Source organism: Callospermophilus lateralis, chromosome 7 (assembly GCF_048772815.1).
Source record: "Callospermophilus lateralis isolate mCalLat2 chromosome 7, mCalLat2.hap1, whole genome shotgun sequence".
In the NCBI taxonomy this organism is placed as follows: domain Eukaryota; kingdom Metazoa; phylum Chordata; class Mammalia; order Rodentia; family Sciuridae; genus Callospermophilus; species Callospermophilus lateralis.
In genome coordinates, this window is record NC_135311.1 from 28102787 (window position 1) to 28128020 (window position 25234).

The window sequence follows — 25234 nt, forward strand, 5'->3', positions numbered from 1 at the left end:
TCAGTGGTAGAGCACTTGCCTAGCATGTGTGAAGCAGTCGGTTTGATTCTCAGAACCACATATAAATAAATGAACAAAATAAAGGCCCATCAATGTCTAAAAAATATTTAAAAAAAAAAAGACATGGATTTTGACATTTGTGAATTTTGGGTAATCACGTAAAGTATACATTACCTGCACCCTACAGGTCCCTTCAGTAGGAATTTTCCACCCTCTATCATGCACTTACTATCACCATGGTGTTATTTTCATGAATATGGAATGATACAGTATGCACTTATGTCTTTGTTCTTTTACTTCATGTAACTTCATGTCTGCCAGGCTTATTCATATTGTCGTAGGTAGCATTAGCACATGATTTTTGTTGCATTATAGTATTATGTTATATGAATTATGGAATTATGTTAACAAAACACATTTTTTGTTCTTCTGTTGGTGGAATTTGTGGGGCTGTAAGTTATTGGCTGTTTAAAATAAAACTATTCAACCTCATTGCACGTGACTCTAGGAAAACGTAAGTACTCATTCTGGTTGGGTGGGGATCTGGGACTACAGGCTCTTGCACGTTTAGTTCTGCTTGATATTGCTAGCATTCCAAAGTGGTTGCCCAATGTATGAGACCAATGTGTGAGAGTTCCACTTACTCCATAAATTCACCAACTACTGTTGGTTCTAGTAATATCAACTATCGTAGTAGACATATACTAGGATCTTATGGAATTTATAACCACTCTGCTGTCTAATGCTCTTTATCATGTTTTCATGTGCTTATTGGCCATTTAGATGTACAATTATGGGCCATGCATGTACAGGGCTTGACTCATATTTTTTAATTTTTATTGGGGGAAAGGTACCAGGGATTGAACTCAGGGGCACTCAACCACTGAATCATATCCCCAGCTCTATTTTGTAGTTTATTTAAAGACAGGGAATCACTGAGTTGGTTAGCACCTCGCCATTGCTGAGGCTGGCTTTGAACCTGAGATTCTCCTTCCTCAGTCTCTGAGCCACTGGGATTACAGGCATGCACCACTGCACCCAGCGACCCATATTTAATGTATGTATTTCTGAATATATAGTTTTTGGATAAGCAATCTTGTTGATTTGCAATGTTTTCTTCTAGCTGGACTTTGCCTGAATATTTGACCTACAATACCAGCATGTCTTTCTGGATAATCTGTTTTAAGCCCTGATAATTATTAGAAACTTTTGTTATTGGAGGTTGAGGGTCAATTGTAGGGTCATATTTTGTTTTTTGATCCTTGTGTTTATCTGTAAGATTAAATAATTACCCTGGTGCAGATATATAAGTATATAATGAGGCAAAGACAGCAATTAGGGGAGCTTTTTTTATTTCAAGGTGAGGAAAACACAAGAAAAAATGAGATACACCCTAGAGATTGAGGCAGGCAGATTGGCTATGAACCAAAATCCACCAAAATAATTAAACTTCAGCCTTTCATTAAGGTAGTGGGTAGGAACTTGCTGTGGCTCTAAAACCATGAGCCAAAATGAACCTTTTGTCTTCATAAGTTCATTATCTCAGGTATTTTGCTATAGTAATGGAAAGCTGACAAACACACCTACATACAAACTATAACAACTCATTCTGGTACCATGGATGGAAATTGCTGAGTGACTAGAAACTTCTTTTGAAGTTTTCTCATAAGTTCCCTCTATAGTGAAATTAAAATTATTTCAGGAGGATGGGATGCAGATAAAGGAATGATGATTAAGGAATCTGAGGGAATAAGCCTCTTGTAGGGATGTTTGGGAAAGAAGGTAAAGTAGTATAATGTCAGCCTGTAGATCCCCATGATACTGGGGGTTAAACCCAGGGACATTAAACACTGAGCCATTTTTTTTTTAATTTCGATTTTGAAACAGGGTCTTGCTAAGTTACCCAGGACCCCACTAAATTGCTGAAAAAAGCTGGCTTTGAACTTGCAATCCTCCTGCCTCAGCCTCCCTAGTTCTGGGATTACAAGCATGTGCCATCGCTTAGAGATTTAGAGACCTCAGGATGAAGGAGACGGAGTGAAGGATCAAAGCAGACCATCTACACAGAGACTCAAGTCGGTCATTGCCCTTCTCATCAGATGTGCTTATTACAGAAGGAGTCAGTAAGTTCATCCGAAGACTCAAGGTCCACCGTACTGGTCTATACTCATTCAGAGAAAATTAACAACACCGGTACCAGGATAAGACATTTACAGTTTTCACCGGGGCCCAAGGAGGTGAAGGATTGACCAAGAAAGAAGGTCTCCTTTCCAGTTGTGTAGGAAGCCATGAGAGGACACCTTGAAGTCACCTAGAAAATTAAGTAGAGCCAGGATCCTGAGAGATTAACTGGGGACCAAAATCCACCAAAATGATTAAGCTCTGGCCTTTTGTTAGGCTGGGGGGTGGGAACTTACAGTGGCTCACAACTTTGGCCATGCCTCTTTGTATAGCTGTTGGCATACAACTGTCCCCCTGTATACAGATGGGGTACCGCCAAACAGGAAGGCAGGAAGCGTCCTGGCTGTCCCAGCTGGGGACTCCACTACCCTGGTCCGTGGTCACTCACACACGCAGGCCTGCTTCCCCTTGGGAAGGCTGTGGGATGCTCAGGAGGAAGGGAGGCTCCTGACAGAAAGGACTCCTCCATTTTCTAGACAGTCAGTCTCCTGGGCCACTGTCAAAAATGGGACCAGGAAGTCTCAAACTCCTTCTGACCCCCACCAGAATCCCCATGAACCAGTGCCCGGGTCAGAGTCAGTCCCTTGGAAGTAGCAGTGAAAGGCTGTGAGTGCGGGGAGCCAGAGGCAACAGGACAAGTGAAGAACAAGTGGGGTTCAGGTTTGATGGGCAGCAGGCCAGGGCTACTGCAGGGTCCTTACTGGGGACCAGGGTGAGCAGCCGGCAATAGTGGGTAACACTGGGCAGCACAGGGCCTAGCTCCAGAGGGAGGGAACAGTCGAAGCTGGCACAGCCGCTGGACTTTGGGTTGGTTTGATTCAGGGCACTGAAAGGTTAGGATGGGGAAAATGAGGAGCCAAGGTTTAAAGGTCCTGAATGGGACTGGGGTTGGTGGGAGGAAAGGGGGCTGATAAGGCCTCGGGCGTGAAAAGGGAATAAAAAGAAGAGGAGGGAACGAGAAGGTGTGGGGGTCTGGCTGCTCCTCAGGACCTGGGTGGCAGGAAGGAGACAGGCTCCTGCCCTCCCCTAGGCCCTACCTGTGGCCATCTCTGTGAACACAGGTGTTGGGAGGAAGCAGCTGGACTTCATGTATTCTTCAGGCCCTGTGAGTGGCGAGAGGAAGCAGGAGCTCAGGGCTGCTGTCCCACTGGGCTGGAGCAGCCCCAGTGCAGGAGCAGCCCTGCCAGGAGAGCTCCAGTGCTGAGCAGCGCACAGTCACCCCAGTTTCTGGTGTCTGGAAGGACACCCTTCAATTTCCCACGAATGGACCCTATGCAAGGTGTTTTATGCCCACTAGAAATTACAATGTAGGTTTAGAAAATCCACTCAGCAATCCTGCAAGATTAAGTTCTATACTCAGCATTTATCAACAGGGAAGCCGAAGGGCAGAGAGGTTAAGGAACTTCCTCATGCTCACACTCGAAGGTCCTTGCTTAGCATCTGGACGGCCATCTTAATTGACAGCCGCCATCTTAAGGAAAAAGTTTTGCTTTCTGGCCCGTGGGCGTTTCTGACAAAGTCTCACCACTCCCTCATACCAACCCGACCCTTCACTGCACATTAGGACCCGCCCCCCCTCTCCGAGCTCTGGTTCCTGAGCCTCCCCCATAAAAGTCCCGGAACTCAGGCCTGTGCTGCCTCTCTCTCCTACAGAGAGATGGCCTTCATTTGTCTCTCGTGTGTATCTCTGCCTGGTCCCCGTCTTTCATTTCTTGCTTATCTGTCCCTCGGTCCTCACTTTCCCTTCCCACACAGCTCACAGTGAGTTGGACAGACTGGATGGAACCTGACTCTGTCTCTCCAGTTCTGAGTTCTCTGCCGCACTTTCCCCTGGTCCTCTCCATTAGGGAACCCTGTCGCTCTCCGTCTGCACAAACCTTCTCCTTTTTCATGGGGATGCTTCTGGTATGTCTGGCTTAAAACAAGAAGATGGCTCTAGCAGGATGAAGGGGCTCAGAGTATAGCTGTGCAACTTACAAGAGAGCCCAGGACTCACCCAGTGACTCAGCAAATCCTGGGTGAAATTGGACAGGGGCGGTGAAGAAACTTGAAAGGCCAAGCCACCTTTAATCATTCCCCTGAAGCAGAACAGAAAATTCAGACTGAGTGAAACCAGTTTCACTGTACCCCAACCTAACCTCATCTCCAGCCCTGCTACAGACCAGGTCATAGGACCTTCTGTTGTATCCTGTGTCTTCTACCCACCCACCCCCAGGAAAGTGAGTGCCTAGATCATTTCAGAGGGGTCAGAGGCCTCAGGCTGCAGCCCTCCCCTCTCCTCTCCCCCGCCCCTCCCTGCCTCACCCCCTCAGTCCTGCCAGCCCTTACACAATCCCCAAGGCCACTCAGCCTGGAACAGATCCAGAGCTGAGAAAGCAGATCCTCAGATAGGGAGTGGGAAAGGAAAACAGATCCCAGGCTGAATTACTGTCCCCTCAGATCCTCAAATCTCTACTAAAAGTTTATTGGTGACAAAAAAGTGGACTTTGGGCTGGGGTTATGTGGCTCAGTGGTAGAGGGCTTGCCTAGCATGTGTGAGGCACTGGGTTGGAGTCTCAGCACCACATATAAATAAATAAAATAAAGGTTCATTGACAACTAAATATATATATATTAAAAGCAAAACAAGTAGGCTTGGGGTGACTTGTGATTGACAATGAGTGAGCTTGCAGGCTGTGATCCCCAGCACCCAGGTGTACCACAGGCACCTTGTAGTTAGGTGTCTGCTATTTCCTGCTGCACTCAGTCCTAGGATTGGGGCATCTTTACATGTCCCACTGAGCCTGACAGCTAACCTTATGCAGGGAAGATCAGTGAATGTGAGTGAAAATACGTGTATGACCCCATGTCACAGATATAAAGCTGAAGGTATTGAGGGGAAGGAGGAAAAGAGGAACAGTGAAGGTTGTCCCACTGTAGAACACCCCTGTATAAAAAAAAAAAATCCTCCCTCAGGGGCCCACATAATTCACCTTCAGCTCCATTCACGGCCCAGGGTCTCGGTGAGTCCCCAGTGGAGCACCTGATGGAGCGAAGCCTGATCCAGATCAGGTATGGCTTTTCCTTTAAACAGAAATCAGGGAGGGGCCCTTAGAAGCCAGGGGCTAACAGGGAGCCCAGCACAGCCTCCACTGGCACTGGGACCTTGAGCAAGTGACTTAAAATGTAAAATAAAATTTCAAATCTAATAAGCAGATTAATATAGTTTTTTGTTTTTGTTTGTTTTTCCTGATACTGGAGATTGAACCCAGGGATACTCTACCACTGATCTACACCCCCCAAACCTTTCTAAAAAATTTATTTTAAGAGGGGGGTCTCACTAAGTTATTGAAGCTGGCCTCAAACTTTCAATCCTCCTGCCTCAGCCTTCTGAGTACTTGGGATTAGAGATGAGCACCACCACACCTGGCTTATCTTGTTCTTTTAATTTGAGCTTCTAGATCAGGGATCAGGAAAGAACAGCCACGTGTTGTTGTCTGCTTTGTCTCATTATTCATTCATTGTATTTATAAGTCATAGTGTAAATTTAGCATTTTACCCATTTGAACGGTTCAGTAATTATTATGTACATTCCTAACATTGTGCACCCATCACCACCACCCATCTCCCAAACTCTTTTCATCTTGTGAAAATGGAAGTTTTACCCACTAAACAATAGCTCCCCATTCCCTTCTCTCCCTAGCCCCTGGAAACCACCATTTTACTTTCCATGTCCCAGACTGTGACTATCCTACCTCCCTCAAAGAAGTGGAATCATGAAGGTTTGGAATGTTTGTGACTGCTTCATTTCAATTAGCATAATGCACTCAAGGTTTATCCATATTTTATCATGTGTCAAATTTTCCTTCAATACTGAATAATATCCCTTTGTATTTAAAGATCATATTTTGTTTATCCATTCATTGGTAGGAGGACTCATGGTTTGCATCCATATTTTACTGTTATAAATAATGCCATTATAGATATGGGTATACTAATACATATTTGGAAATATGTATTTGAAAAGTTGCTTTGACTTCTTTCGAGTATGTACCCAGAAACGGAATTGGTACATTACAGAGTGCTTCTGTTTTTTATTTTTATTTATTTATTTATTTTTTTGAGGTACTATCATATTGATTTCTACAGTAGCTATACCATTTTACTTTCCCTCCAAAAGGGAAAAAGTTTTCCAATCACTCTGCAAAATTACCAAACTTATGGCTGCCGTCGTCATCCTAATGTGTGTAAGGGAAAGGATCATTGTAGTTTTGACTTTCATTTCTCCAATGATTCGCAAAGTTGAACAATATTTCACGTATTTATTGGCATTTGTGTGTCTTCTCTGGAGAAACATTTATTTGAGTCCTTTGCCCATGTTTGAATTGGCTCTTGGTTTTCTATCTGCTGCAGTCACCTGAGTTATTAAAGTTCCGTGGGATGCTGCTCTACCTAGTAATTATGTATGGTCTGACCACATGCTTGCTGCTTGACCCAGGAAACTAGGCCTGTGCATCTCAGGTCACATTGTTCCAAGGACAGCTAGAGCCTCTTCAGTGCTGAAGTGGGAGAGAGCTACTGGCTCACACTATAATACCCACAGAGCTGTAAATCCCAGTACTGGCTACGCAGGCAGACCAAGGCTTCCTCAGAGATAATCCTTTCCAATTTCCAAATTTCCTGACCATTGACCATATACCAGACACTTCCAGACACATCAGAGATAAAAAGTCCAACAAGCCCTGCGCCCTCTCCTCAATGAGCTTGTGACTGAGTGGGGTGACAACAGCCACAACACCAACTACAACACAGAGGGGTGTGTTCATGGAGAACGTCCTGGGAACACAGAGGAGGGCTGTCCAGACCGGGAACACTTCCAGGAGAAGGATCAGAATGTGGTCACCTGTGGGCTCCTCGGCCCCTTCCCATCAGCCCAGCACCTCTCTGAACCATGACACCCAGCTGCACATGGCCTATGGAGCCTTCCACCCTGCCACATGGATGAGGAACCCTGGCATGGAAGGAGCACCCTTCTATAGGAATCCCATGGTGAGGACCATAGGGACATGGAGAGGGGACAGCAACAACCTTAAATGACCTCATACCCTGTCTGACCACACAGAGCACCCACCCCACACCCCCATGCACCCAGTTCCTGCTGTGGACAACAGACCACAGCCACACAGTGAGCCCCAAGGGTGAGAGGCAATGACACAGACACAGAGCAAGTGTGGTCCAGGCTTTATTGGGATCAGACAGGGCTGGGCAGCTGCCATGCTGGGGACCAGAGCCAGCTCAGCAGGTAGTATTGGAGTCTGTGCAGCTTGGCAGAGCCCAGAGCATGGACTCAGTCATGTCCTCCAAGCAGAGCTGAGGACTGTCTGGTTGGATTCAGGGCAGGAATGAGGAAGGGGCAGAGGGGCTTTCCTAAAGAAAAGGGGAAGATGTAGCTTACAATGGATTTACTGGGGGAGAAGTTGGGCAGAAGAAAGGGTTCTGAAAAGGGCTTGCAGAGGAAAGGGGAGCTGGAAGGGAAAAGGAAGAAGATCGAAGCTAGGGGTGCCAGGAACATCAGGGCCAGCAGATGCATTGATGGATCCCACCTCTTCAAATGACAGGGTCCTACTTATTGCTCCACCGGGCCACTTTTAAATACAGAGGACTGCGAAGGAATTGGCTGGACTTCATGTAGGTAGATATCTTCTTCAGTCCCTGGGAGTGGGAAAGAAAAGGCAGGATTGGAGATCTGCTGCCTCTTTGGGTTCCAGCAGCCCCAGTCCAGGAACAGGCACTTGAGTTTGTAATGTGGATACGGAAAATCCACCAAGGATCTGAGGTGCAAACAGGGAAAGCAACTTCCTCATTCTCCCAGGGCTACTGGGTGGGGTTGGGCTGAACCCAGCCTGGCTCTGGGCTCTTGCTGCACTCCTCCCTCCCCCACAACCCCCCACTGAGGCCCGGGCACTCCCTATCTGCACAAACAGTCTCCTTTTTTCACCTTTGAGCCTCCTGGCATTTGGGTAATGATAAGGAGGAAGGATCTAGCAGAACAAAGGGGCTGAGAACAAGCCTGTGCAACTTGGCAGAGCCCAGATGTCACCCAGTGACTCAGCAAATCCAGGATGAAGAACGCTAGAGGATCCATTGATAACCGCCCCCCAAGACAGTGTGTGACTCCGGAGGAGGGTGGGAGAGGGCAGCTGAACCTTGGATCCTTCTGATAAATAAATCGTTTCTCAGTGACATGTCAGTGAAACTTCACATTGATCTTCCCGGTGGCAATACAATGACCCCTGGAGGTCAGGTGAGCACTGGGCTTTGAGCCTGGAACCTTCCATCCTGCCCTCTAAAAACACTGTTTAATTAAAAACTGTGCCCCAAAGGAGCAAGTTCCAGATGTTTGCAACATTTTGCCCACCTGCGGTTAAAGTCTGCAAGGACTAAGACATCCCCCAATGTAACCTATATAAACCACACCTCCCCTGTCTTCAGAGCCATTTTCTACCCAGATAGTGAGCCATCCAGTGCCTAACTCCGCTGCTAAAGAAAAGGCATAGCTGAACCATGAAGTCTGGTCCTGTCCGGGTTATTTGTACTTTCATCACAGTGCCGAGACTTTTTGGGTTATTTTAGCTTACACCCACGAAGAAAGGACTGGCCAGCTGTGACCATTCACCACCTGGATCAGAAAAGCTCAAACTTCTCCAGCTGATACCTGAGCCTGTTTTCACTGTGCCCCAAACTACCCCATCTCCTGCACAGCAAAACAGGTTGAATGATACTCAGGTGTGCTGTGCACCAACCTTACCAGGAAAAATACCCAGATCACATCTGAAAGATTCATAGTGTCAGGGCTGCCTGCACACAAGCCAGGCCCAGCCAGCCTCAGGCTGTAGCCCTCTGCTCCCCCCCACCCTTTGACCCCACAGTTGTGCCAGCTCCTACACAAGCTCCAAGGCCACTCCCAGGAACAGAGCCAGAGCTAATGAGAACCAGCTGGGAAGCAAAGTACATTCTCAGCTGAAGAGGGAGGAGAGAGGAACACAGATCCCAGGATGAAAAACCAGTTGAACTAATGCCTCAAATTCTCAAATCTTTAAAATCTCTAAAAAAAAGAAAAGAAAGAAAGAAGAGGCTTTGTTGATGACAAACAAGTGGACTCAGGGTGACCCTAATTAGCTGTGGAGTGAGGTCCAGACCACATTCCCTAGCACCCAGCTAGCACCAGGGGCATCTCCTAGTCTGGGGCTTGACATTCCCTGCAGGACTTGGTCCCAGCATGGGGTCATCTTTACAGTCCTACTCTCCAGACATAGCATTAGATACAAAGGAGAATGCCTAGAGAATAAGAGTTAAAGTGAGAGTATGGCACCATTTAAAATAGAACATTTGAGATAATGAAGAGGAAGAAATGATGAAAAGGAGGGCATAGAATACCCACATGGAACAACTGAGGAAAAAACCCCCAAAGTCCCCCACATGTACTCACCCAGCACTGGTGCTTCCCCAGGTGGCATCTGATGGAGCCAAGCCTGCTGCAGAGCAGCTCTCAACACTGTCTGGGCCTTGCTCTGCCTGTCCCCCAGCCTCACCTCAACCTCCCACCTCCAGCTGCACACACCCTGCCTCACAGCATCCTGGGCTTTGAAACTCAGGCTGCATGAGGGCCTGAGGTTGCTCCTTCTGACAGAAGGCAGGACAGCCACCCACCAGGGCCTTAGAAGCCAAGGCTGACAGAGAGCCCAGCACAGCCTCCATTGGAACTGGGACCTTGAGCAAAAGACTTCCCCTCTACAGTCCCAGTTTCCATCTCTGTCCAATGTGCCTGGTAATTCTATCTAAAGCCTTGCAGGTTGCTGTGTCAATAAATTAGTCAAGGTAGACGTAACTTTTGAGCACAGGTCCTGGAAAAAATCCAGGCCTCAAAACATGCTAGTTGTTCCTTTTGTAACTTCTGAGATATGGAAAGTCTCGTGGAAAACAGGAAGGAAAAGAGGCATTGAAGGGTGAGAAAGAACAGGGCATCACCTCAAAGCGGGACATGAAGTCCTTCAGGTTTGGGAATGCCTCCAGGCACTTGGGTTCAAATAGAAGGTGCTGGTCCAGGACATCATAAGTGATGAAATCCACAAAGGTGATCTGCAGAAAGCTGAGGATGAGTGGGCATGAAAATCTCTACCCTGGAAAGAGTGACACCTCCAGACTCCTCCTCTTTTACCTTGTCCCCTGCAAACCAGGGCCGCTTCCCCAGAAACTGTGAGTAGAGCTTCATCTTCTCAGGCAGGGTCTCCAAGAACTCAGGCTTCTTTTTCTCCTGAGGCAGAAATCAGCTGTCACCACCCTCAGACAGGAGCTCCCTGCATGAGGGGCTAGCATCAGCAGTGGTGTGCATGGCCCACCTGCCAGGGCTGAGCACCTGCCATGCACCTGAGCCTGTGTCAGGGTGAGGTTTTCATTCCTGCAACACCACTGCTTAGACTCCTATCTGGTAGCATTCCGATCTCTCAGAGTGATGCAAAGTCAGACAGGAACACAACATGGTCCCTGAAACTGTCACCACTCGTGGGTCTAGTACATATCCCGTGAGTCAGACTCAGGAGTATATGGCAGGCTATGGACTTGAAGAAGCAAAGTACTAAAAGAGCTCTGAAGATATAACAAAGTTCTACCCAATAGGAGGTTAAAGGATGAAATGCATATCTGAGTACCATGCATAACGTTAAGGAGTGTTTGATGTTGCAAGGAAAGAAGGAAAGTTCGATGGATGACTCTGAGTTGCTTATTGGGAAAGGTTCTGACACCTGCTGGTGTCCAGGATAAAACACGGGGGAAACATGTCTGAAGAGAAGAGTGCATTACATTCCCCCGTCTATTACTTCTTGAGTTTTCAATCTCTGTATTCCAGGAGCAGGGAGGTAGTGTGAAGCTGTGGAAGACAGTGGCCACGCCAGAGGTCAAGGTGGAGAGAATCTGAATGCCTGACTCTACTGTATAGAAACTGGATGTCATATTGGAGTCTGGACTGTACCCCAAGAGTGGTAAGAATTGATCCACCAGTGTTTCTATGACAAGATTTCATAGGTTATGAGAGTCAGTCTGTTGGCAAGATAAGAAAGCTTGGAGAAGGACTACCACTAAGGAATCCAAATGTTGAACTGGACCAATAGAGATGTGAAAGCACAGGTTTAAATCCCCTAAATCCTGTCTGCTCCAGAACTGTGACTCACAAAGTCAGGGCTGTAGCAGATCACGGCAAGTTGTACACGAGTGTCCATGGCCTGGTTCTCCAAAATGTCCACACGAATCATCTCCTCTTCTGTCTCCCCACCTATGGCCCACACAAGAGGGACACACCTTCAGCCTCCCACCCAGCCAAGCCAGGGACACAGCCACCATCCCCCACACCCTGCAGCCAGCCCCACTCACACAGGTTGTGCTTGCGAGCAATGTAGCGCAGGATGGCGTTGCTCTGGGTGATCCTGTGAGACCCGTCAATCAAGTAGGGCAGCTGGATGGACAACCAGGGATGGTCAGGTGAGCCACCTAATCCCAGTCCCCCTTCCCTGATTTAGGGCACATGTGAGACCTGGCATTAGTGTGTCTGGCCCATGGTAATCACTACACAAACACACTGTGGAATAAGTGCATGATCTGGGACACAGACCATCACACAAAGACAGTGTAAACACCCATCCATCAGAGGTGATGTTAGGGCAAAGAGTAACACAGCAATGAGGTCAGTTGAGGAGAAGCTCTGGCCCTAGAAACTCTACCCTGGACCAAGGAGATGAGACAAAGATGGCTTCACTTTCCCCAACCACCCCATCCTCCCCACCTACATTGGGAAAGTCCAGGCCCAGCTTGAATTTCTCATCCAGCCACTGGCTTCTGTCGTAGTCGGGAGCTATGGGGGAGAAGATGATGTGAAAGCAAACCTCCCCTGAGTCCAACCCCCTTCCCCAGCATCCTCCCAAGGGATCAGGGATAAGACCCCTGAGAAGGTGAATGTGAAATCTGAGTCACTCAGCCTCACATTCCTAGATTTGGGTGGGTATAGAGAGGACAATGCTCATAATTACTGTTGGATCCTAAACTACTAAAGCTTACGAAAGGTTCAGGCAAGCCTTAAGGGGAATCCAACCCAGTTGCTCTTGGAGAGGGATCTGGGACTCTGCTGCCAACATCATGCCTTTTCAGACCAAGATGTATCCTCAAATTCAGGAAGCATCAGGCCCTAGGTCCAGCAGGAGGAGGGCTGTAGGCCTGAGCACAAAGTGGCCAGGCATGGTCTCATTGCACCAATCAGCAGGAGGAGCTGGGCAGGGATCTGAACAGGAGGGTGCCATTACCGTCCCCCATGGTGTATTTCTTCTCCTCATAGTTTGAGTCTGTGTATTCCAGGAGCAGGCGGATGGGGTTAGTAAGCTGGGAGAGACGGTCATGGCAGAGGTTAGAGACAGAAGAACCCATTAATTGCAGGTGAGCCCTCTCCCTACCACCCTACACCTATCACCAGCACTCATGCCAGTGGGGACACACACACACGCACGCAAGCACACACACACACACACACACACACACACACATACAGAGTCTGGCACAGGCATCCTGTCAGGGACAGGCCGGGGACTCCAGAAAATCCTAAAGAGGATCAATGTTCTAGAACCCACTACCCCAAGCTGATCTGCACAGCCTAGTCCCTCATCCCCATCCCACCTGCCAAAGGACCTTTGCTTACCCCACGGACGTCCCAATAACCCAGTATCATAGGCATGGTGCTGTGTACTGAGCAGACAGGCCTCTGTCAGGATGGCCTTCGGTTCTGAGAGCCTCTGGCGAGCAGAAAAGTGGGGACTTGTTGTGGTCAGTATTATCTGTTGGTCCGGCCCTACCCCACCTCCTGAATCCTCCAATCACAGACCCCTGAGAGTAAACTGTGGCCCAGCGGAGGGACCAGTAGGATCTAACACCGCCCCAGCTATGAAGTTCCGGGGAACGGTCTGGACGTGCAGAAATCAAAAGCAGTGTTCTGCTGGCCTGCTGCCCATCCCCACCAGCGGCTCCCTCCTACCCCCTCTGCTGGGTGCACAGGGAGTGGCAGTGTGCTTGGAGACAGACCAGTCAGTGGACTCACGGTGCACTCACAATAGTCACAAGTGCAGTGGTCACAAGTGCTGTGGTGAGAGCCGGGTAGAAGGTCACGTTCTCCAAGGAGCAGACATCTCTCCTGCTTCCTAATGGAAACAGGAGGGGTCCATAGGAGACCCTGGAGGACTCCACACAAGACACAGGTAGGCCAGGGCCAGACCTCAGCTGTCCAGGTCCCTATATTCTGGCCCTGGCCCTGGCTCCTGACTCATGTGTGCTCTTGGTATAAGAGGTATCTCAAATGGCCTTTGATCTGGGACCTGTGGAGCAACTCTCATCAGGACAAGGTCCTATACAAGAACACTGTTCTTCCTCCCAACTTTTCTTCCTTGAAGGCAAGAGACTGTTTCTAAATGAAGAAAGGAGGGACAAGTTGCTCCCTGTGTAAAGGATTTCATAAGACACAACAAGAGGATGAAAACAGGAGAGTGCAGCTACAAATGAAATGGGTTTGCATGTTCAAGGGCAAGATTGTCGCTCTGCCGGAAATAAAATTTGTAAATTAGCTAACACTTTGCTGGGATGGCAGGGAGTGACCCCAGCATGTCAGGAAAGGCTTCCCTGACCAAGACAAGGTATGCAGTAGGGGTGGAGAAGCTCAGACAGAGGTCATCTGGATGTCACATGCTCCACAGGTCTCTGTGAAGAGGGGAGCTCTGGGGCTACCTTACTGGGCTGGCAGAGAGCAAAGCCTGTTGCAAGTGCTGCCTTCCCATTCAGGCAGGTTTAGTTCTCCCCTCTCAATCATCAGACTGTGTTCAGGCTCAGGATGCAGTGGCAGGCCCCCAAATGAATTGCCCTTAGGCAGGCCCAGAGTAGGACCATCCCACCAAGTGCAAGTGGACACGTGCATATGCCTGTGCCTACATGTGCCTGTGCCTGTATGTGCACGCATGTAGGCGCGCGCGTGCACACACACACACACACACAGTGATTGGCATTGGGATCTGTTGTATCTCATGATACTTTTTACTTTCTCAGTGTTCTCCATCTTGACCTAACACTTATCTTGAGATAAAATTCTACAAAAATCCCTGAGAAAATAACTTTTAAATGCTAACATTGATTAGAACCATAATTCTGAAAGACGTGGGATAGACACTGTACATTAGTGTTCATCCATTTGGTCCCTCCTTTTGGAAAATGCACTCGTGGAGATGCCAACACAGAGACGCCGCAGCACTAAGGCCATCCATAAAGTCGACTGCAGTTTGGCTCTTAAGGACTGAAAAGCAGGAGGAAACTGCAGGGGGCCGATTTTGGAAATATAAGACACATTCTAGCATTTTTAAACACTGAGCATAGTAGAGAGGGAGAGAGGTCAAGTGCAGGAGAAGGAGGCCAGGCTGCGGAGGACAAGGATTCTGAGGAGCTGAGAAGGTGGAGTCAGAGCACCAAGGCCCTTCAGAGCAGGACAGCTCTGCAGAAGGAGGAGAAGAAGGAGATCAGCAGGCTCCCCAAGGCGGGCCCCAGGGGCCAGGAAGATCACCCCAAGAGGTGGCATGGGTCTCTGAATGGCACTAGGGAGTAGTGGGGATAGGGACCCTAGAAAGTCATCGGAAGCAAGGACTGTTAGTGGATATGACCTTACAGAAATTCACCCCAATGTTGCCTGGTCCCCTATATGTCCACGTGCTCTGACTGTACAGTGTAGAATAGTTCTAATTGATTAGAGGAACACTGTGGGATAATCAAAGTACATGGGATGAGGCTGGGCATGTTTGTGCCTGCCTCTAATCCAAGTAGCTTAGGAGGCTGAGGCAGAAGTATCACAAGTTTAACTCTAGCCTCAGCAACTTGGCGAATCCCTAGCAACTTACCAAATCCCTAGCAACTTAGCAAAACCCCTTCTCATATTTAAAAAAATAAAAAGGGCTAGGGATATCTTTCAGTGGTTGAGGGCTTTAGGGCGCAATCCCTGGTATTAAAAATATAAACTTATAAACAAATTAATTATGACATTATTAATGAAAAAATTTTTAAGACTTTTTTCTAATGTCTACGTAAACTTACATAATACAGAAAATAAATCATATTTTCTTATCTCAGAAATATAAATAAATATCACCATTCTCAAGATGCTGCCAAATTAGAATTGAGAATTTCCATTTCTAAGATAACAATAATAAGTTTAAGCACACTCAGATATTAAGAAGAAGGAATTAAAACATGATTTAACATAAAAACTGTCAAAAACAAGAAACAATACCAAAGAGAAAAATATTGAAAACTTCGTCAATATGCTTAGAAAATCAATAGTTGACATTCAAAACGATTAGAATCATTGATAGAGCATTCTTCTAACAAAAACAAAAAGAAAATGTCTAGTTAGTAAATATCAGGGCTAAGAAAAGATTTAAAAATTAATACAAATGACTTCTAAAATTGGTGAAGCATGCTTTCTCTTCTACTCATGAATATTACAAATAAGTAAAACCAACACAAACATAACCAAGTATGGGCTAAAAGTAAAAAGATCTCAATGAAATGATGGTGCATAAGAAAGAAAAATAACCAGGCAAAAGCACATAATACCCAGGAACTCCAATATGAATGCGCAATCTTCCTAAAAGGAAACATGATCCATGAATTGTCACAAACTCTACCTTGTATGACATGAGAGACCTGCCCTGGGGTGGTTGCAAAACCCTGTCCCTCAGTAGTCTGGGTCCACTATCAGGCACTGGCATCTTAGAGAAAGAACATGGTGTTGTGGTCAAGAGCACCCTGTGCCCCTCCAGCATGCCGGGGAGGGTCACACAGAAAGAAGAAGGTGGGGAGGAGGGAGAGAGGACACAGTGAACAGCTGGGGTACACAGAGTTCTTTGTGTTCTTTTGCAAATTTTCTCAAGTCTGAGACTATATCAAAATAAAAGTTTTTAAAAATTCACCAGGGGATCCATGACACACATACTAATTGAAATAAAAGTTATGTCAAATAAGGCTCATGTTAGCCAGAAATGGTGGCACATGCCTTTAATCCCTGTGACTCAGGAGACTCCTGCAGAAGGACCAAAGTTCAAGCCAGCCTCAGCAACTTTGCAAGGCCCTAGCAACTTAGCAAGAGCCTAGAGCCTGTATCCGCCCCCGCCCCCCCAAAAAAAGAGTGAAAGATTTGGTTCAGTACAGAAGCACCTCTGGCCTCAATTCACAGTACAATTTAAAAAAAAAAAAAAAAAAGGTTCCTCTTGCCTGCAAAAGTGTAATACTGAATTTTTTTTAAAAATTCTATTTAATTCTTTATTAAAAGTGCATTCTCCATCCACCACATCACTGCTCTGTAACAAGAGGTGACTATCCCCCCACGGAATTCAGCGAGGCTCAAAGATTTCTTCAATTGTCCCAACTAAGAAGCCCTAATAGCCTCTCAAGATCAGATGTGTAGTTAACACCCTGCAATGCACAGCACAGCACAGAGCCCACGACAAAGAATTATGTGGTCCACACTGGCATTTGTCCCCAGCTTGAGAAACCCTGGATCAAAAGCCACAACTGGATCAGGGCCCTAGAAATGCTGGAAGAGCAGGAAGGAGGCCTGAGTGGCCCTCCTTGGACACCAGCTACAGGGTGCTGCCTGCAGGGAGGAAGTAGGAACAATCTGACCCAGGGACAGCCCTGTGGCCTCAGGTTGCACATCAGGCAAGAGACCAGGAGGTGGGAGGGGCAGAGAACTGGGACTAGCAGCTGGAGAGGCAGGGTAGCTGTACTTCCAGGGTTCAGGGTAGAGAGGTTCAAGGTAGAGAGGTGCTCTGGACAGCACCCTGTCCCAGAGCCAGCCTGAACCCACAGTGGTCATTCTCCCAGAGCTGCTGGCCCAGGGCCAGACAGGAAGAACTCAGCTCTTTTCAAATGTCCACCATGTCTGAGAAGAGTGTGCAGAAAGCTCCTGCCAGTCACTTCTAACTTACAATGGCATAACTGAGACCCTCCCTGCAATTAATACCAGACACCAAATCTTGAATATATAAGCTTCTCATGACATTCACAGCCAAGGAAATCCAGGTTTGAAGTCACCTAGCCAGCAGGTCCTTTCCCATGTTCACCCTCCCTTAAGAACCGACAAAGACCTGGGTTCTTGTCCCCAACGCAATCATCTGACCAGAGACAGATGATTTTCCTCTTAATGCCCTTGAAATTCCGGTGATGAATGGGAACATTTATTGTAACAGGGGCCACTTTGTGCTAGGAACGTGACCCTGATGTGGACTTTCTGGGTTTTTTCCCTTTCTTATCTCCTTCTCCCCCTTCCTAACCTTGAGAAACCATATTACCCTTCTTCCACTCCTAGGCCAAGTTACTTGTCTGTAACACACACACACCACAGGGATGAAGTATGTCCATCATAGAGGAGTGGCACCACGAGAACTAAGAAACAGCCATCTTTCAAGGCTACAGCTGAATCACGACCCCTGATGGGGCACCCCTGGAAGGTAGCCTTTGGATCCCCTTTAAAGTCCTCTGTTCCCCTGATGCACCTGGAACAAGGGTCCCTGGAGTTTCTCGTTGGCCAGCAAAGCAAGAAAATTTATTTTTCCTTTCCTCTCAAAACCTTGTCCTCATTTTTGGGTTGGTGTTGGGGACAAGAACCCAGCTGTCTGTAGCACTGCCAGGAGAAAGATAAATACCTTACCTCCACGAGAAGATACCTTCCCTCCAAGCCCCCCGAGTGCTGAGCTTTCAGACACCTCTGCGAGTCCATGACAAATAGGAAAAGCCCCCAAATAAATGAGCATGCTCTAGTGTTTGGGGCAATGTGTGACTATACCAAACTGGTCACTGATGTTTGTGACCAATGGGTGTATTTGTTGGCTGTGTGTACGATTCACAGTTATTTGAGAAACGGAATCAATAAAAGGTATAGGCCTATTGCTTTGTGTGGTATGCATGCATGCCTTATTTATTATGGGAATTGGCTCATGCAGTCATGGAGGTGTATGGATCCCATGATCTCCCCTCTACCAGCGGACGAAGACAGGAAGCCTGTGGTGTATTCGGTCCCAGGCTACAGACCTGAGTGCAGGGCTGATTGGAGGCAGGTGCTGGGGTACATCCCAGTTCAAGTCTAAAATTCCAAGAACAAGGAGCACAGATGGCCCAGAGCAGATGAGGGATGTCACAGGCATGACGATGGCAAAGTCACATGTCCTCTCACTATTTCTTCCATCCAGGGTCTTCCCTGTTTGGTGATGGCCTCCTCCAATACTGAGAAGTGTCTTCTCTACTCAACCTACTGACTCAAGATGCCCATTCCTTCTGGAAACATGGCGGCAGACACCCTAAACAAAACGTTTTACTAGCTCTCAGGGCAGCCCTCAGTACAGCTGCTTGGATACCAAGAAACCAGCACCACGTGAGGTGATGGCAGTAGAGCCCAATCACAGCTAGTGACATTATCCTGAGGCAAACAAAGGCTGGGTCTGCCACAAGCTCAGCCTTGACCTGTTTTCCAGGAGTTGCCTGAGTCACAGGCTGAGATGTCAACTGAGCTGAACACAGGGAGATTCACTGACAGGGAGAGTCATCCACAGTGATTCTTCCCAGGGAGGAAACACAGACAGTAACAAGTAACAAAGAGTGAGCACAGAGGTCAATATACCAAGCTTGTAGGCTAAAAGGGACTAACCAAGAAAGATGGTCCCCGTGCCAGGTGTGGAGGAAGTCCGGGAGGACACCTTGAAGGCATCTAGAAAACTGAGTAGAGTCAGGATGCTGGACACTTAAGAGATGGGCACCAGCCATTTCATATGGATGGCAAGAAGGGTCCTGGTTCTCCCCTGCTGGGGACCCGCTACCCTGGTCCCTGCTCACTGTGAGCCACGGCCCTATTGTCCTGTGGAAGGATTCCATGACCACAGGAGGAAGCAAGATTGCATGCATAAAGGGGTCCTTTATTCTCTAGACAGCTCCTAGGCTGCCTGCTCTGAGGGTGTCAGAAATGGGACCAGGAAGTCTCAGACCCCACAAGCATCCTGGTAACCTATCCTATACCAGGGACATGAGTCAGTCCCTCAGGAGTAGCAGGGAAAGGTGGCGAGTACAGGGAGCCAAAGGCGATTAAACAAATGCTGAGCAAGTGGGGTCGAGACTTCACTGAGGACCAGGCAAGGCTGTTTGGCAGGGAGCTCAAAGGGAAACAGAGGGGAACACCAGGCAAGAGGGGTCTTTTACAGGGACGTAGAACAATGAACTGAGATCCAAGGAGGACAGTCACACCTCAAATCCTCTAAAGAGCCTCCCGGGGCCACCAGCTTTGACGGTATTAGAAACAGAAACCAGGACTATCAAACCCCCTCCATCCTGCCAGAATCCTTGTGAACCCTCCAGCCATTTCTAGTATCAAATCCCATGGGAATGGCAGTGACACTTGGCAAATATCCAGGGAGGAAAACTTGGAATGAAACAAAATGCCAGCAGGTGTGTTTCAGGCTTTATTGAGTTCAGACCAGGCCTGGGCAGCTGCCACTATGGGGTCTGAGCTGCACACAAGGGAATACTGGATTTTCAGACAGTTCTCAGGAGCAGGGGTGCAGCCAGCTCTGCAAATCAGAGCCAAGGATTCATGGTTGAATTACACAGAGAAGCAAGAGGGAAGGGACATTGCTGAAGAAGACTGAGAAATGAAGCAGGAAGAGGTTCCAAAGGAGGAGGGATTGAGTGGAAGAAAGGGAGCCAAGGAGGCCTTGCAGAGGAGGAGGGAGTGGAAAGAGGAGCAAGGACTGAGAAGACTGGTGCCTGGGTGCAGAGAGCCAGCTGTGTGAGGAACCCGGGGCCAGCAGGGGCAAGGACGGCTCCTTCCTCTCAGTCTGGGTGTTACAGCCTCTCACTTGTTGCCCCATGTGGCCATCTTGGAATACATAGGTGTTGGGAGGAAGCGGCTGGACTTCATGTAGGCAGAGATCTTCTTCAGGCCCTGAGAGTGGTGAGAGGAAGCAGGAGCTCAGGGCTGCTGTCCCACTGGGCTGGAGCAGCCCCAGTGCAGGAGCAGCCCTGCCAGGAGAGCTTCAGTGCTGAGCAGCGCACAGTCACCACAGTTTCTGGGGCCTGGAAGGACACCCTTCAGGGACATTCTTCAGTTTGCAGTGACTGAAGAGAGTATGCACCCTGTGCAAAATGCATTATATGCACTAGAAATAGAAACGCAGCTTAGAAAACCCACTCAACAACCCAGCAAGATTGATCATGTCTCACCATCCATCAGGAGGGAACCTGAGGTGCAGGGAGAGGGTTTAGGGAACTTCCTCATGCTCACACAGCTAGAAAGTGGGAGGGGCTGGAGGGAGCCTGGCTCTTGCCTTTCCAGTTCTGTGCTCTCTGCTCCACTCCCTTCCTGTGCCCTGACAGGAGGCCCTGTCACTCCCCCTTTGCACAAACATTGTCCTTTAAGCCTTAAGAGTTATTCATGCCTGTATTTCACACAGAGACGGGATCTACGAGGACAAAGGAGCAGAGAACAATCTGTTGCCTGTTGGAAGAGAGTAAAGACCTCACCGAGTGACTCACAACATAATTTCACGAGAATTTTTTGGATGATCAGAGACACAGGGAAGAGCCACAAAGAACTGCTGGGCAGCAATCTAATCTGTTTCCTGAGAATAGAAAGTCCAAATGTCTCCACCTGGTACCGGATCCCAAGCTACTAAGCCCAAAACTAGCTCATTTCCAACTCTTCCACTACCCAGGCCATCTCGCTCTTAGTTATATCGTGCCTTCCTATCAGGAGAGTGACTGTGGAGATCACGTTCAAGGAGATGCAGGGCTGCCTCTAGCCAACAAGTCAGGCTCAGGAGGTCTCAGGCTGAAGCTCTCCAGTCCCCGCCTCTGCAGCGCTTCCTTCCCACAGTCCTGCCAGCTCTTGGATACACCCAAAGGCCACTCAGCAGGGACCAGGGCCAGAGCTGATGAGAAGTAGCTGAGGAAGCGCATCGTGACATGAGGATTGGGAAGAGAAGGGAGCTCGCTGGCCCTCTTCAGATCAGCACCAAAGTAGGTTTTGTTGGTGACAAAAAGTGGACCTGGGGAGATCTTTTTTTTTTTTTTTTTTTTTTTCTGAGGTGATATGCAGGTTGTCCTCCTCAGCAACGATGTGGCACCACTGGCAACTCTTAGTCAGGTGCCTGCTGTTCCCTGCTGCACTCGGTCCCAGGATGGGGCCTCCATACATGTCCACTGGGCCTGACACCAAAGCTCATGTGGAGGAGACACTGAATAAGCGTGAAAATCAGTGTACAACCCCAGCTCACACACAGAACGCTTGAGATACTCAAGAGGAGAGAGGATGATGGCTGAAAGCAAGATCCCAACCATCCAAAGAGCCATAATAAAGTCCCCAAGGGTCCCCACATGTACTCACTCAGCACCAGCCACCATCCTGGGGTCCCTGTGCTTCCCCAGGTGGCATCTGATGGAGCCAAGCCTGCTGCAGAGCAGCTCTCAACCCTGTCTGGGCCTTGCTCTGCCAGTCCCCCAGCCTCACCTCAGCCTCCCACCTCCAGCTGCACACACCCTGCCTCACTCTCCCCCTGCACAGCATCCTGGGCTGTGAAACCCAGGCTGCATGAGGGCCTGAGGTTGCTCCTTCTGACAGAAGGCAGGACAGACAACACCAGGGCCTTAGAAGCCAAGGCTGACAGAGAGCCCAGCACAGTGTCCACTGGCCCTGGGACCTTGAACAAATGACTTCCTCTCTACAGTCCCCGTTTCCATCTCTGTCCAACGTGCCTGATAATTCTATCTAAAGCCTTGCAGGTTGTTTTGTCAATAAATTTGTCACAGTGGAGATAACATGTGGCCACGGGTCCTAACAGAAATCCAGAACTCAAAATGTACTCCTTGTTGTTTTTGTAACCGATGGGATTCAAAAATACTTCCCGGAAAGCAGAAAGGAAAAAGGGCATTGAAAAGTGAAAAAGAGCAGGAGCATCACCTCAAAGCGGGACATGAAGTCCTTCAGGTTTGGGAATGCCTCCAGGCACTTGGGTTCAAATACACGGTGCTGGTCCAGGACATCATAAGTGATGAAATCCACATAGGTGATCTGCAGAAAGCTGAGGATGAGTGGGCATGAAAATCTCTACCCTGGAAAGAGTGACACCTCCAGACTCCTCCCCTTTTACCTTGTCCCCTGCAAACCAGGGCCGCTTCCCCAGGAACTGTGAGAACAGCTTTATCATCTCAGGCATGGCCTCCAAGTACTCAGGCTTCTTTTTCTCCTGAGGCAGAAATCAGCTGTCACCACCCTCTGACAGGAGCTCCCTGCCTGAGGGGCTGGCATCAGCAGTGGTGTGCATGGCCCACCTGCCAGGGCTGAGCACCTGCCATGCACCTGAGCCTGTGTCAGGGTGAGGTTTTCATTCCCTGCAACACCACTGCTTAGACTCCTATCTGGTAGCATCTCCCATCTCTCAGAGTGATGCAAAGTCAGACAGGAACACAACATGGTCCCTGAAACTGTCTCTCATCACTCATGGGTCCAAACCACCTCCTGGGAGTCAGACTCAGGAGTGTCTCGGTATCTGGCAGGTACCCAGGAAAATAGACAACGTTCTACCTAGTGGGGTGGCAGAAGTTCCAAATAGACATTTGAATAGTGTGCATAAAGCTGAGATGTGTTTGATATTGAAAGGAGGAAGGGAAAGGACAGAGGTTCTCTGGAGGACTCTGAGCTGCCCCTTAGGAAAAGTCCTCATTCAATGCTGGAGTCAAGGACGCCACTGTGCAGACATCTGAAGAGCAGGCCACATTCCACTCCCCTAACCTGTACTTTCCTTTGTCATGAGTTGAGTCTCTGTGCTCCAGTAGGAGGCACGTGATGTGAAGGGCCGTGGAAGAGGTCAGGGACAGGAATGAAAGTGGTTTTAAAGTACACATGAATGAATGTCTATGAAGAGACTGTTTAAGCTGGGGAGTCCAAACCCTATCATAAAAATGGTGGGGATTGTTTCAAGTCTGTTTGTCAAGATGCTGTTTTATGAATGTCACTCTGTTGGTAGAACAGGAAAGCATGGAAAATCCCTACAACTACTTAATGCAAATAGCATATCGGTCCACTGAAGATGCGAATGGAAAACTTCAACTCTAACCATGTCTGGTCCACACAGTGGGAGACTCACAAAGTCAGGGTTGTAGCAGAGCATGATGAAATGCATGCGGACGTCCATAACCTGGTTCTCCAAAATGTCCACACGAATCTTCTCCTCTTCTGTCTCCCCACCTGTAGTCCATGCAACAGAGGTGCACCCTCAGCCTCCCACCCCAGCCAAGTCAGGGACACGGCAACCATCCCCCACACCCTGCAGCCAGCCCCACTCACACAGGTTGTGCTTGCGGGCAAGGTAGCGCAGGATGGCGTTGCTCTGGGTGATCTTGTGAGGCCCATCGATCAAGTAAGGCAGCTGGATAGACAATCAAGGAAAGTCAAGAGAGACATCAGGTCTCAGTCCCTTCTCCCTAATTTAGGGATATAAGATATTTGGCACTCACTGTAACTGTCCTTAGGAATCCCTATGTAAATACACTGTTCAATGAATAAATGACCTAGGACACAGATCATCCCAGAAACACGGTATGGAGCCAGGAATGAGAGTAGCAGATGCACTGAGCCCAGAAACTCTAAGCAGGGCATGTAGATAAGGAAGGGATTCAATCACTTTCCCAACCACCCCATCCTCCACACCTACATTGGGAAAGTCCAGGCCCAGCTTGAATTTCTCATTCAGCCACTGGCTTCTGTCATAGTCGGGAGCTGTGAAGAAAAGATGTTGTGAAAACAAACCTCTCCTGAGTCCAACCTCCCTTTCCCAGGATGCTCCCAACTGGTCAGGGACAAGACCCTGGAGATGGTGGATCTGGAATCTGAGCCACTATCTTAGATCCCAATGTTTGGGAGGAGGAGGATGGAGGAGAAATCTGTAGTAGGGGTCCTGGACCTACAGGACTAAGGCTTTCACATGGTTTTGGCAAGCCTTAATAGGGAACCCAAACCAAACATAAACAGAGGGATAACCAGAAACTCCACTCCCCAAATCCTGTGTTACAAGATCACGTTTCACCCTCCCCAGTCGTTTTGGGAAAGAGTCCAGCAGGAGGAGTTCTGGAGAACTTAACACCAGTTCTCTGTAGTCAGAATAACCGAGCTTGAGTTGCTGGGCACCAATCAACAGAAGCCCGGAAGGGACCTGAACCCGAGGGGTGCCATTACCGTCCCCCATAGTGTATTTCTTCTCCTCATAGCTTGAGTCTGTGTATTCCAGGAGCAGGCGGATGGGGTGAGCCAGCTGGGAGAGATAGCCCAAGGTGCAGGTCAGAGATTTAAAGACCCCTGCTGTATGACTTCATCTCCTCCGGGTGACCACCCCCCCGCCCCTGTGACCACCAATTCCCAAGCACGCACACTCACGTGCAAGCAAGCTAGTGCTAAAACACGAACACGTTCTCAGAAGCTTGAGAGCTGAGGGCTGAGACCCCCTGCCGGCTAATCCAGCAAATCCAGAACTGGATCCACCCCGTGCAACTGCACCCCATCTGCTTCACTGGTCCCCGCCTCGCCTCCCCTTCCAGCCGCCAGGAAAAACCCTCGCTCACCCCGCGGATGTTCCAGTAACCCAGTATCATAGGCATGGTGCTGGCGCTCGTGAACAGAGACGACTGGCCTCGGTGGGACTGCGCGGGGGCTTTATCACAGCGAACAGAGAAAGCAGGGGCGGGACCGGGTGGTCAGTCCCGCCCTGCCCCTCTTATGCACCGCCCTCCCCTGAGAGATTTCCCGGAAACCTGAAGCCTGGCTCCATCCGTCCCTAAGGGGAGACAGGATTAAGATCTTATCCAGCCTCAGCCCCATAGGGCAAGGAGAAAATCTGTGGGCCCTGAAGCCGAAGGCAAGGCCCTGTCTTCCAGCAGCTTTCCACCCACCAATAAACCCCCACGGGGT

General features: G+C 48.6%; 2 protein-coding genes across 2 annotated transcripts; both read right to left on the reverse strand.

The window, feature by feature from the left end:
* Positions 1-7386: 7386 nt before the first annotated feature.
* Positions 7387-13167, reverse strand: LOC143404843 (glutathione S-transferase Y1). The gene is made up of 8 exons (XM_076863087.1): positions 12899-13167; positions 12510-12585; positions 12000-12064; positions 11587-11668; positions 11388-11488; positions 10379-10474; positions 10189-10299; positions 7387-7872 (listed from the first exon to the last, which is right to left on the reverse strand). The coding sequence occupies exons 1-8, from the start codon at positions 12932-12934 to the stop codon at positions 7783-7785; spliced, it is 657 nt and encodes a 218-aa protein (XP_076719202.1). The 5' UTR covers positions 12935-13167; the 3' UTR covers positions 7387-7782.
* Positions 13168-19723: 6556 nt separating this feature from the next.
* On the reverse strand, positions 19724-25009 carry LOC143403567 (glutathione S-transferase Mu 1). The gene is made up of 8 exons (XM_076861612.1): positions 24889-25009; positions 24506-24581; positions 23985-24049; positions 23618-23699; positions 23418-23518; positions 22422-22517; positions 22232-22342; positions 19724-20218 (listed from the first exon to the last, which is right to left on the reverse strand). Exons 1-8 carry the CDS (start codon positions 24922-24924, stop codon positions 20129-20131), a joined length of 657 nt encoding a protein of 218 aa, XP_076717727.1. The 5' UTR covers positions 24925-25009; the 3' UTR covers positions 19724-20128.
* Positions 25010-25234: the final 225 nt, after the last annotated feature.